Source organism: Oncorhynchus mykiss, chromosome 28, assembly GCF_013265735.2.
Source record: "Oncorhynchus mykiss isolate Arlee chromosome 28, USDA_OmykA_1.1, whole genome shotgun sequence".
In the NCBI taxonomy this organism is placed as follows: domain Eukaryota; kingdom Metazoa; phylum Chordata; class Actinopteri; order Salmoniformes; family Salmonidae; genus Oncorhynchus; species Oncorhynchus mykiss.
The window spans coordinates 24,334,936-24,348,967 of NC_048592.1; the positions used below are offsets into that span (position 1 = coordinate 24,334,936).

At 40.3% G+C, this 14,032-nt stretch overlaps 1 protein-coding gene across 1 annotated transcript; it reads right to left on the reverse strand.

Annotated features, from left to right (window-relative positions):
* Positions 1–1,231: 1,231 nt before the first annotated feature.
* LOC110508778 (Krueppel-like factor 6) lies at positions 1,232–8,176 on the reverse strand. Its single transcript, XM_021589593.2, has 4 exons — positions 7,820–8,176; positions 4,883–5,450; positions 3,784–3,907; positions 1,232–3,570 (listed from the first exon to the last, which is right to left on the reverse strand). The coding sequence occupies exons 1-4, from the start codon at positions 7,919–7,921 to the stop codon at positions 3,519–3,521; spliced, it is 846 nt and encodes a 281-aa protein (XP_021445268.1). The 5' UTR covers positions 7,922–8,176; the 3' UTR covers positions 1,232–3,518.
* Between the last annotated feature and the right edge of the window lie 5,856 nt (positions 8,177–14,032).

Sequence of the window (14,032 nt, forward strand, 5' to 3'; positions counted from 1 at the left end):
TTGTTTAGACTGAGACATTGCACGTTTAGAAAGCACACAGTGCAGATTATATGTTTACACCACATTTATTGCAAACATCATTAAAGTCATCCATTAAATTGGTACCTCTGCACTTCTCTCTACCACACAGTATTGTGGCTCTTCGCTCTTTTCCTGAGGGCTGAGCAGCATGGGTTAGTTCACCACTCTGTGTACAGGCAGTGGGCTATAGGCAATGGGCCAATGGGGGCTGAGGCTGAGTTCAGGCCAGAACTGGGTTCAAATACTTTGTGCCTTCATGCGTTTGCATCCCCCCTGGGTCCTCTTCTCCTCTGATGTACAGCAGCTCATTACCACGGCCTATTAAAAGGGCCCATTATTCATTTACACACAGTACACTTTGAACTCGAAACAAATATCCCCACATCTCAGTTAGGGCTCCATCCATAATGGCACCTTGTCCCTGTATAGTGCACTACTTTTGACCAGACCACTCTGGTCCCTGGTCAATAGTAGTGCACTTAATAGGGAAAAGGGTGACATTTGAGAAGCAGCCTATGTCTTACATAACTAAACTTAACCCATAGCAGCAGCATCGGAGACCAAGCAGGCAGTCTGGTGCCATTGTCTCTACCATTGTCGCAGTGTGACAGACTGCACTGGATCCCTCAATGTTGCTACACAGGTTTGATTAGTGTGGTTGAATGCTAGGGATGCACTATGGTCTAGTTTTAAGCTTGTGGAGGTTCTCGTTCTACTAGTAGACCTTGGCTGGGAAGATCCAGTTTGATATGCATGAGAAGGATGTGCTCGATCTTTTGCTAGTGTTAAGAGCACAGTGGCGTGTTAAAATGATACCACATAGAAATGTAATGAGTATAACATGCTTCGAACCTCTGACCAGTCTAATTATATGTGCTAGAAACTGCATGATAATGAAATGAGAACATACTGGACCATCGCTGTCTGTGATACTGCATGGCATACTGGTATTACTATACACAGCTCAGTCTCAATATAATTATTTGATTGTAAGAGCCCAACTAAACTAACATTCGTTAATATGGCAGGTAGCCTAGTGGTTAAAGCATTGGGCCAGTAACCAAAAGGTAGTAGCCTACATAGCTGACTATACAGTGAGGTGGATCTGAACATGACAGGAAACTGAAGGAGTACATTTGAAAAGCTTTACCTTCATTGCACTCAAGTTACTGTAAGAGCTCATTAAGCAGGTAGAACAAAAACACCAACATATTTGAGATTTTTTAATCATTACTCCAATAAAAAATACATTCATACAGAAATAACTATTTTACAAAACAATTTGAAAAAAAAAAAAACATGCCATTAATCAAACAAAAATAAACCTTTTTTTTTCATCAATAAAGATACTTTAGTTAAAGATAGGGCTGACAATTTGCAGTTTTGATTTTGATTATAGAAAGCTGTTCAGTGTGTAATCCCTCCAACAATCAGTTTCATTTCTCTTTACTGAATCATTCCCCGTTCAAGCTAGAACATGTCAATCATTCTCCAACACTGTAGCAGACTATCAGAAGTAAACAATACATCATTTGTTTTGTTTGTTGAGCCATTAGTACTCTCAAGTTAAATGTGTCCTGGTCTTTTTCATAAACAAACTGCACAATTTAGATTTGTTTGGTCCCTTACCCTGCAAAATATAAGCTTCTTTGAAAAAAACTATTTTTAAATAACACATTTTGCATGGTTTGATATCCACAATGTACATTTTAAAAGGAGACTTTCTGACAGTACTGTTGACCAGATCAACTGTACTGTACAATGGTATGGTGTTAAAACAAGGAAGTCCATGCAGGTCAATAAGCATCCACTGTCAGTTTGAGAGCACTCATGTCAGGTAAGCGTTTAACAATTCAACAGACACTAAACATACCATGGCCTGACCAGAATTGGTTATTTGCAATCAATCTTAATTTACCAAGGCCTTTGTGGCCGAGCAGATCACATGTCACGAGAACTCAACCCCCCAACCAACTAGGAGACTCTATAATTGACAATAACTTCCCCAATTTACCATCCCACATTTCATTTTAAGAGCATAACATACCACATTATGCTACTACACAGTAGTAAACCATTTCAAATGTAATTGTTTCAAGTGCTCTACAATTGTGTCTCGGCTCAGGGATCATTTTAAAAACATTTTGATTATGTCCTAATGGATAGATACTGTATGTTGACAAATGATGCACAGAAATGTAAAATGTCAGTAAGTATAAAGCTGACTTTTATTCAAGTTTTGAGACTGACCTAGACAAGGGCAAAAGGTGTGGCCATATGAATCAGCTCCTTAATAAAGCTATTCAAATCATACACTACTGCATTTCAACCCCCCCATGTGAGTGATCTATTTATCTGGACAAGGCCACTTACATAAGGCATCATTAAGGTCAACAGTGCATTTACAGATATAGAAAAAGAGGAGAGCAAGAGAACAAAAATAAAGAAATTCATTTTTAAACGGAATAGAAATAAACTATTCCATGATCAAGGCAGTTGCCAAGCAATAGTGATATCTCCAGACACACAACAAAAGAAATAAGTCACTGCTACATGTTTCTGTACAATAATGTGGTATCTATGGTGTAAAACAGATGTATAGCTGCTTGTTATTGGGATTTGCCCTCATTATAACTCATCGAGTGACAAACAAACCCAAGATCATGCAACTTCTGGTATAATGAAGGTATTAATGTTTTGTACAACCATTAGATACAGAGCTTACACAATGGACAACAAATGAGCTTGGTAGCATTAACTTTGAGACGCGCTACTTAATACATTGCACAATTTATATCTGCGCCAAACAATCCACTTCCCTCATCCCCACCTCGTTTAAGAGTGTCCTACCACCTCCTCTCAGATGGGGGCGCTCCCTCTCAAACCTCAAACTGGCGGTTCGGACACACACACTGCCAAACCCAGCCTAGATTCAACCAATGCCCCACACAACAGCACAACACCTTTGCTTGCATTCATTCATTCATTCATTCATTACCACAAAACGAGACAAACCCCCAGCCCACACAACATCCCCTCAACGCCATTCAGCTCACAACCATACACTTAATAGTAATATATCCACAGGCAGGCACTCAGTCACAGGCATTCTCACAAGCAACACATGTTTATTGGAGTAGTATCGCTGCATGTGTCCAGACCAGGAACTAACTCCACAAAGCATCAGACACCATACAAAGACAAAACATTATTCCTTGTCCTCTGACATGTTCTTATTTCTCTCTAGCGGATCTCTTCATTCTCCGTCATCCTTGTTGGTTTCCGTGATTCTTTTTCCAGAATGTGTCGACCTTTCAGAGCTCTTTCCTCCGAGAGGTCTTGGAGGTACTAAGTATGGTGCAGAAATTGCCTGCATGCTTTTACTGGGGCACGCTCCCCTTGTTCACCTTCCTCCCCTCTCAGGGCACTGCACCTCCCCACAGGCAGGTTAGGAGACCGTCAGGACCATCCCTCAACACCGCTCTGGGACCCAACTCTTAGATGTGTCTCTTCATGTGAAGCGCCAAATGGTCCGAGCGAGAGAAACACCTGGGAGGAGAAAGAGAAAGCAAATTAGTCTCAGCATTTTTAGAATAGGTAAGAGACTGATATAACAGCAGTAATATTCAAGTCAATATTTCAGGTGCATGGATTTGCCTTAGCTGCCCAAACATTTAAAAATGGTTAATGACATTTTCAACATTTCTCAATAAAACATTTAAAACAAACAAAGATAAATCCATCCCTAAACACTTCTCCTACCTGTCACAGTGACTGCATTTAAATGGCTTTGCCCCAGTGTGCTTCCTGAAGTGTCTGGTTAGCTCATCACTCCTTGCAAAACGCCACTCACAGCCTTCCCATGAGCACCTGTAAGGCTTCTCACCTGCAAACAGAAAACAAATGATATTATTACTGTGTATCAAAAGACAGCATGAAGGGCAGTGCTCCATTATGCTTCAAATCAGAAATAGACACAACATACTATAAGTTCTACATACTACTAGATAGAGTACTACAACTTGTAAATATGAGCTGTGATGTACAGCGTAACAATAGTTGAATAAGCAAACTCTGGGCTTATAAAGTGGGCGGGTGAGAAGGGATAAATGTAGACGATTTCTAACGGTGAAAATTCTATTAGCTCTGGTAACATAGTTTGCTTGGAATGTTGGAACCTTGCTCATGTACAAGACAGCTGTAAACAGCAAGAGGTCAGAGGTGATGGGGGACAACTGCTCACATAACTCAGAAAGGAATAACTGTAAATGTAAAATTCCCACCACTCTAAATTGAAATGATTCAGTCGTTTTCTTTTCCCATGGTGAAATGTGATCTGCTTTCAAGATCCAATCCACATCCTCTATGGCTTGCTTGGCTATGCCCACAAAAGGTTGCTATGTTACCCCCCTTAGTTAACGTGAAGTCAATGCTGCTGTGGGAATTAGTTCACAGTTTAAACCTTCCTTCTAGTGAACTATTCCAAGAATGCAGAGAACAAATTCATGCCTATGAACCTGTACAATTTTTGATGAGGTTTAAATATAGTTCCCCTGAAACGGAATACTCTTCTGAATGTTCTTTGTAAAGTAAATGGCTGCAGATTCCGAATACTGAGGAGACAACCAGCTGGTCTGGATTTTCTCTTCCAAGGCCTCTCTGCTGTGACAACAGTATTAGCATGTGGGTAACAACACCCACCACCAGTCTTTCTGGCCTGGCCTACATTACCTGTATAATATTAGACTAGGGCCTGGTCGAATAGCTAAGAGATTCTGCTCTTTTAAGTCCACATATACACTTGGATGGAAGGAGGTGTTGTTGGGTCATGCAGTTTACCTGTACACAATCAACGATTTACCTGTATGTGTACGCTGGTGTGCTTTCAAGTGGGAACTTTTCGTGTAGACCTTACGGCATCCGTTGAAATGACACCTATGGACCCGCCTCCTCCCATCTGGAGAATCCTCTCCATTGGCTAAGCTTCCCCTCTCGGCCGTTCGTCCACCAATGCCCCCGGTCTGTAGTTTCCCAGGTGAGTGCAACACGGTCTGTATACCGCTCCACACCTGGGAGGATATGGAGGAGGCCTCCTTGCTCACCTCAGGAGAAGATGGTGGAGTACTGATAACAGTAGAACTCAGGTCCTCTCCCTCTCCCATAATGTCACTCAGTGGGTTGGAGGTGAAGTCGAGGGTAGGGGAGAGGTCATCGGAGCCGTCGGACGCCTCGCTGCTGGCGTCCGAGTTAAAGCTGTTGGCCTCCTGATTGTCTTCCTCCTTAATGTGAGTTAGGATCTTTGGGTCGGACTCGGCCTTGTCCCCACGGGCCAGGATCATCCAGAGGTCCTCCTGGCTCGTCTCAAACTTGACGTCTGTGGCCGAGACGTAGGGCTCGCTCTGGAGGTACCGCTCCAACTCCAGACATGTCTGATGGGATAAGAGAAAAATGAGGACACCATGTAGGAAACAACCCAAATACACAGACAGATGGAGGAGAGGATAATGAGTAAACCATGTAGGAAACAACCCAAATACACACACAGATGGAGGAGAGGATAATGAGTAAACCATGTAGGAAACAACCCATATATACACCCACAGATGGAGGAGAGGACAATGAGTAAACAACCCATATATACACACACACTGATGGAGGAGAGGATCATGAGTAAACCATGTAGGAAACAACCCAAATACACACACAGATGGAGGAGAGGATAATGAGTAAACCATGTAGGAAACAACCCATATACACACACAGATGGAGGAGAGGACAATGAGTAAACAACCCATATATACACACACACTGATGGAGGAGAGGATAATGAGTAAACAACCCATATATACACACACTGATGGAGGAAAGGATAATGAGTAAATAACCCATATATATATATATATATATACCCACAGATGGAGGAGAGGATAATGAGTAAACCATGTAGGAAACAACCCATATATACACCCACAGATGGAGGAGAGGATAATGAGTAAACCATGTAGGAAACAACCCATATATACACCCACAGATGGAGGAGAGGATAATGAGTAAACCATGTAGGAAACAACCCATATATACACCCACAGATGGAGGAGAGGATAATGAGTAAACCATGTAGGAAACAACCCATATATACACCCACAGATGGAGGAGAGGATAATGAGTAAACAACCCATATATACACACACACTGATGGAGGAGAGGATAATGAGTAAACCATGTAGGAAACAACCCATATATACACCCACAGATGGAGGAGAGGATAATGAGTAAACCATGTAGGAAACAACCCATATATACACCCACAGATGGAGGAGAGGATAATGAGTAAACCATGTAGGAAACAACCCATATATACACCCACAGATGGAGGAGAGGATAATGAGTAAACCATGTAGGAAATAGGAATATAAAACAACCTATGCAGTACATATATAGACAATGTACAATTCTGAAGGCAGTGGAGTGCATGTAACGGGTGTCCTCAGAACTATGGCTGCTTCCCAAATGGCACCCTATTCCCTTCATAGTGAAATAGTTTTGACCAGGGCCCACAGGGTAGTGGTCAAAGTAGTGCACTATATAGGGAATAGGGTGCCTTTTGAGAAGCGGACTATATCAGGGAAGGTTAGTAAACATTTCCTTAGAAGAAATTACTCAGTTGGTGGCAGTGCTCTTTCCTCCAGCATAGCTGTCATCATGCACAATTATATAATTTACATATGCTACAGGGGCCCCTGTGTGTTAGGGAAGTGCTTGTAGATATTTTAAATGTATCAATTATTCAGCATAATGTGGATTTAATAAGGGATCCAGTGGCATTGCTAGAAATAACATGGCACACAAGGGAATGGAGGAGGTAGGCCTGGTTCAAGCAGGTCCATAAAAAAGCTTTATTTATGAATACCGCAAGAGCTACATACATTTATGGACTTCTTTTTATTCCAAAAGGGAAGTAAGGACTCTTCCGTAAAGCGTGACAACCCAAAAGTGACCACTAACTTTAATATATTCAAAAGTAACAATATTAATAATGAATTAATTTCAAACTATTTGGATATAGAAAACATCAGTTAAAAGCAATATACATTATAGGGTAAGTTATGTAATAGATTTCTGGCAAACCTAAAAAGTACTTTGTATTCATTGCAAACATTTATTTTCAACAGGGCAGAATGAATCTCTGGCGAGCTTTAAATGCCTCAGACCGCATGGAGAGTGAACAGCCCCAAGCCCGCAAATGCAAGGGAAACTACACCGTGTAGCAAATTCACTTCAATCACTCAGCAAAAAAAGAATACCTAGTTTCTCGAATATTATGTAATTCATATGAAAACACATGTTGACAGAGATGGTGGTAATTTTTAACAAAATAATTTGAAGACGCACATACTCGTCTCCGCTAATTCCAAATACGACCTCTCTCTCTCGCGCACACACAGACACACACACACACACACACACACTATTTTCACGATGACGCATCAGTCGTCTCTAAAACGGAATAAAAACAATGTGTCGTGGTTCTCATTGGACTAGGCCATTAGCGTAACTAATATAATTGCAACGTGCATGCATGCTTGTGTTGTTACAAAGACGTGCATGGAATTTACTAAGGTGTCAAAAACGTGCTACAAGTCCAAATAGTAAAACTTTTTGTTGTTTTGCATTCCTGACAGCTTGCCTCTCCACTGACAGCAACCTGCAGTTGCGCACACGTTTACTGCGATGGGGAAAACATGTTTCATTCATTTTAGTGTTTCTCAAAAATAGGACTATTCACAAATATAAATACCTGCTGCCAGTACTCCTCGAGAGATGGTAAAGCTGAAAAGTATCCGGTGTCATGTACAATCTGGAGCTCCTGAAAAATGCTGCACATAGGAATAACATCCATTTCGCTCCTATATAGATGCAGCTGCAATTACACCCAAAATTCAAGGTAGTTGAATTGTCTTCTTTTTTTTTTAAACGTGCGCCTTCGATGTCTTAGCATGTATAATATGCTGTTATAAAAAAGTTGAGAGCAGTAAGTCTGACGATCGCCTTCCAGTGGTGAAAGTGTTCTTCGGGGAACGCTCTTTCTTTCTTGCTTGCTCTAATAGCAAACAGTGAACTCCCTGAAAGTCCGTCGACACTGTAAACTTCCCTATTCAAAATCTTACAGCCAGCCTTCCCCACGTGATTACATTACGCTTTCGTGATACTGACCAATCGTTTAGCCAACGTGTAACACCCGCCCACCTTGACGATCTTCTGTGATATGGTTGGTGCGATGACTGAATACTCCTTCATTCCCATTGGACCATGTGGGCTCTATTTTTAGAGCAGTATATAAAGTTTTCACGCTTACTAAAGCGAAGAATCCACATCTCTGTCGGTATAGTATGATTTCAGCTTACCTTCCAAGCTGTTGGTTACAGCTGACTATTATGGCACAAGTTTTAAAATATAATCATTTCTTTACATCTATTCTGGTGTTTGTATTGGTATTTTAACAATTATCATGCATTAGTTTACTCAATACTTATGTCACTGTGACTGAACTAACAGACGATCTATTTTACACAGCTTGGAACACCAGCCTATGGGACGGAATGTAAGGGGTGGCATCCAATCAACACCATTCCGGAAAGAGACACTGTGAAAAACAGTGGCCAATGTAACAACTTTGCAAACATGAGTTTGTCACACCATTTAGATTAAAATATACATTTCAGTGATTGGACAGTGAGTGTATGTTTGATTAAATAGCAGCCCCAGCTGATAATGTCATTGTGGTTATCCCAGACCCAGTGGATGTTTCTCATTCCCCTCTGGTTATTTTAGTCTATTCAGAAAGACTACCATCATGCAGGGAAGCTTTAAAACAGCCTATATCAGACCTTTATAATTCCATCTTGTTGATTATTTTCCTCAAATGGAATATAGGTTGTGGACAAAGATCTCAATTGAGTTACCTACTGTAAATATAGCCCACCTAGGCACTAAGCTTAATAAACATTTCCAATAAAAGATCACTGCTCTAGAATGACAGTCATAAATATCCTGGCATTTGTGAGGCAGAAGAGGAACAAATGTAGCTAATCCTACACCACCCCAGGTTTAAACAAGATAATATCGAGCTCTGCCTAACATGTACAGTACATACAGGTTCATAAAGTGGCAAAATAAAGATGTAAACAGGTAGTAAGTTTCAACAACAACAAAAATGTTGTCCTTCAACATTAGTCAAAACCTCAGACATCTATCTTTTAAGCCTGGTCAAAGGACAAGGAGCACACAGTAGAACACATTGAAATATACAAACAAAAACAGGTTCCCATTGTGCACAGTCGAGGGACGCACAACCTAAACATTCATTCACCTTCAAATCAAATATGTCCATATTTAGGCAGACACATCTCAAACAAAGTGCCAGTATTTAAAGAAACAGTCAGCCAATGAAATTCTAGGATCAATCATTCAATTAGAAAAACAGAGCATGTATGATAAGCAAATGGAGGCTCATTGACATTCATGCAAAAATATGTTTTGCATTGCTTTGCATATTGTACAATATGAGCTAATTGGTGATTCCATGAATATAATGATAGCCTACATGATGTCCCAACAAACAACAGAATATAAAAGATATTCATATTATTATTTTTTTTAAATATAAACATTTTCAGCTAAATAGTCAAACATTATATGGGTGCAAAACGCATCTGAAGAATTGCATAAGATCTGGGATAAAGTTGAATTCCAGGAAAACAAACAAGCACATTGAAAAGTTAAAGAGAGCTTCGTTAAACAACATTTTTGGAACAGAAACCCATTGTCTTATCCACCAGCCTAGTCAGTCTGCTGCCTTCTACCCTTTGCCCTACTGAGTCTCTTTAGTCAGTCTCAGCTGTAGGCATATTTGCAACACTCAGCATCAGATTTTGCCATAAGAGATTCTGGGTTTTTACTTGAGGCCGCCATTATTAGCCTAATAATGATAATTTTGCTCAACAAACATTCATTATGTAGACTTTGATTTGATGTTCAAAAATGTATTAGATTCAAGATTGAAATTCACCTGTCCTGAGAATCTCAGGAAACTGACAAGATAAACACATTTTAAGGGTACCATTTATTTGTGTCATCATGAGACAAGTATAATCTGCTTGGAACGGATTCAACTTCAGCATCTGTTTGGGGGATAAACAAGTAAAAGAGCTTGAGTCGTAACTCAATGACGCCAAGACTAGCTTGTGACTAAATGCTCAATTAAATTAGATGATCCATTGAATCTTCCACAATGAATAACCCTTAATGAACTTTTCTGGAAATATTTTCATCAAACTGTAAAACTAGGTTCTGCAGATTCTGAATGTTAGGAAACAAGTTCAAATCATTTTCACTGTGGGGCCAAGTTGGATGACCCCAAAAAAATTGTTTAAAAGATTTAATAGAACATGAGGTCTCTGCTGAGGAACTCTCCAGGGCTGCATGCCAATTGGCACTCTTTTTCCTATATAGTGCAGTACTTTTGGTCAAAAGTAGTGCACTATATACAAAATAGAGTTCAATTTGGGATGCAGACCAGCTCTTTTCTGTGTGTATAGACTAACACTCTGTAATAACTGAAGTGAAAAGATGGCAGTGGCTTGTGCTCAGGAGGAGAGACCTCATCCAGTCCAGCTGAATATGACTCACAGTGTCTCATGTCCAGCTCTCAGCAAAAACAGATGTCTTGACTTTACCTTGACCAATAAACCATCAAGTGTGTCAATGTAAGACCTTTTCCGGAGTTTATGGCATGAAAAACAACATAAAAAGAGCACTATTCAATCCTTTAGGAAATATTGGAAGTAAGGCCATGCATTGATATCAGTCTCCGATCTTAGTTGCTGTGAATGTGTATATTTGGCCCTCTTTTTGATATATGGGGGGTCAACTGGGGTCATTGACAGAATTACATATATAACTTACCTTATGTGCCATCCTGAATGTTTGTGCATACCTGAGGCATGCATCTATCCTGAACTCCCATGTAAATATTTCATCGGGAACATGTGAGTATTCTGAAAAAGATTGTATACTGAACAAGGTTGTATACTGAACAAGATTGTATACTGAACAAGATTGCATACTGAACAAGATTGCATACTGAACAAGATTGCATACTGAACAAGATTGTATACTGAACAAGATTGCATACTGAACAAGATTGTATACTGAACAAGATTGTATACTGAACAAGATTGTATACTGAACAAGATTGCATACTGAAAAAGATTGTATACTGAACAAGATTGCATACTGAACAAGATTGTATACTGAACAAGATTGCATACTGAACAAGATTGCATACTGAACAAGATTGTATACTGAACAAGATTGCATACTGAACAAGATTGTATACTGAACAATATTGTATATTGAACAAGATTGTATACTGAACAAGATTGCATACTGAACAAGATTGTATACTGAACAAGATTGTATACTGAACAAGATTGTATACTGAACAAGATTGCATACTGAACAAGATTGTATACTGAACAAGATTGTATACTGAACAAGATTGTATACTGAACAAGATTGTATACTGAACAAGATTGTATACTGAACAAGATTGTATACTGAACAAGATTGTATACTGAACAAGATTGTATACTGAACAAGATTGCATACTGAACAAGATTGTATACTGAACAAGATTGCATACTGAACAAGATTGTATACTGAACAAGATTGTATACTGAACAAGATTGTATACTGAACAAGATTGACATTTCATTAATAATCTACAGCAGATTTTGATGTATTTTTCTTCATCCTTGACAAAAAAAAACTGATTTTCTAAAAATGTTTATGTTGTCAGGTAATGCTAATATCCAGTGGTGGATGTGTTTAATTGCAGCAGTAGCTAAGTGCTCCCAACGTAATAAAGCTGAGTGCTTCTGTCTAGCTTCCTCTACTCAGACCACAGTCTTTAGACAGCCATCATTTTGGTTCTCGTCTCAAATGTTGGTGCAGCACTTAGAAAAGGGTTCTATCTAACGAGTTGAATCATCAAAATCCCGACCTGACAAGGCAAAAAATAGCTAAAGTTTAAAAGTAGCTGTGTGTGTGAAATGTGGGTTTGGGTTTTACAACTGCAACTAACTACTTACAGACATTTGACCAGTGAGTAGTGGGCCTTGCATGTATGGTGCAGGCCAGGGTAGCATTCATCCTGTATTCTTAAAATCAGGAAGGAAACCACTCTACAGCCACAAATGGAAAATGCAGAGGACAGAGAAAGAGGATATATACTCTATGCCTATGGAAAACATTGCCAGAGCCAGTTAAGGACATACGCCATGTTATATCGAAAACTTTCAGAGTAAATTCCAGATAAATTGCCCTTGCATGGAGATCATGCATTTAGTACAAAAAGTTTAGCACAGATTATTTCTACTTGAGAGCAAAGGCTCTTTAAATTACTATACACATGAGTATCTATATAAGCGCCACGTGCATATTCCATTTAATTCATTGGAATTTTTGGGGGGCTGGTGTGCCAGTGCAAACTGTGTCAGAGGAGTGTGTTTGTGTTCGTGTTGTGTTTGCGTGTGTCTGTCCGTGCATGCGATTGCGTGAACGTGTGTGTGTCATGGCCTCCCAGACAGCAGCTGGGTAATGTATGATAACAGGAGTGACCCCAGAGGAACCCCACATCCATACATAAACACCTGGAACTTGACCTCTTCCCAACCTCTTCCCAATGTATCACAAGCATTTCGCTACACCTGCATTAACATCTGCTGACCATGTGTATGTGACAAATACAATTTGATTCGATTTGATTTGATTTGACCTGGTGTGCGTCCCAAATGGTGCCCTATTCCCTATATACAGTAGTGCACTACTGTTGACCATGGCCCATAGGGACCTGGTCAAAGTAGTACACTGTATAGGAAGTAGGGTGCCATTTGGGATACACACATGGAATTCTCAACATCCGCAAAGGGAATCCTCCTCCCCAACTGACTCACTCACTTGAGAAGCACCCATATAACTAAAACGCCAGAGCTAATCCAAACCTCAGATTTACCTCATTTAAAAACCACAATGCCATTTGATCGTGTCTGACAACATGTTTACAGTGCAAGGCTCATCTTTCATCACGTGCTGCAAGATGAGTCACCAAGACCACAAACAGTGCATTAACGTGCTCTGAAATAAAAGAAAGGCATAGCTCAAGCTGTGTATTTTAATGTCACAGTATTTTTAGGCACCTATGAGTCATTTGTCCTCAAACATGCAGTTTCTGCAGCTACATTGGGTACCATGTAATCATGTCCAACTGTTTATTTTCGTCTGAGTCACTCACAGCAGGGCAGTCATACCAATCTTCAAGCAACAAAGTCTGTTCAGATCTCATGTTTAGATGGGGGCAGTTTTGCATGCCACAGAAATGGGCTCCATATTGGGCACAGTAATGTGTGTGTGTGTGTGTGTGCTTGTGCCTATTTGTGTGTCTTTGATTTGTATCATGAGAATGGTATCCATGTCTGTTTGTTAGCGACACCCTCTGTGGTGCAGCACAGTGCTGTCTAAGATCATCAGCCTCTGTGATGAGGCTGCAGAACACGGTGAGGCCTGTTTGTTGGCGTAGCCAGTGGGACAGTAGTACAGCGGGACTCTCTTGAGAAGCACAGTGTCAGACGCACACGCACGCACGTGCGCGTACACACACACACACACACACACACACACACACACACACACACACACACACACACACACACACACACACACACACACACACACACACACACACACTGTTAGCTGCTGTGCTGATATGGTGGTGTTGTTAGGACCCTGCTTGATCCAGGACCAACACGGCCATGATACCCTATGTGTTTGTATGAGAATGCTACTGTAGCCCAAGGGGTTTTTAATGTTGAAAAAGTAGGTTTTTCAAAGATTGAGGTAATGTAGATAAACAGTCTGCCTCATAGATTACATTCATCAATATGCACATAAT

Coding starts and splice junctions, on each gene's coding strand:
- LOC110508778 (XM_021589593.2), bottom strand. CDS start 7,921: ATGGATGTTATTCCTATGTGCAGCATTTTTCAGGAGCTCCAGATTGTA. Junction 3,908..4,882: donor ACACCAGCGTACACATACAG/GTAAATCGTTGA, acceptor TTCTGTTTGCAG/GTGAGAAGCCTTACAGGTGC. Junction 3,571..3,783: donor AAATGCAGTCACTGTGACAG/GTAGGAGAAGTG, acceptor TTCTCCTCCCAG/GTGTTTCTCTCGCTCGGACC.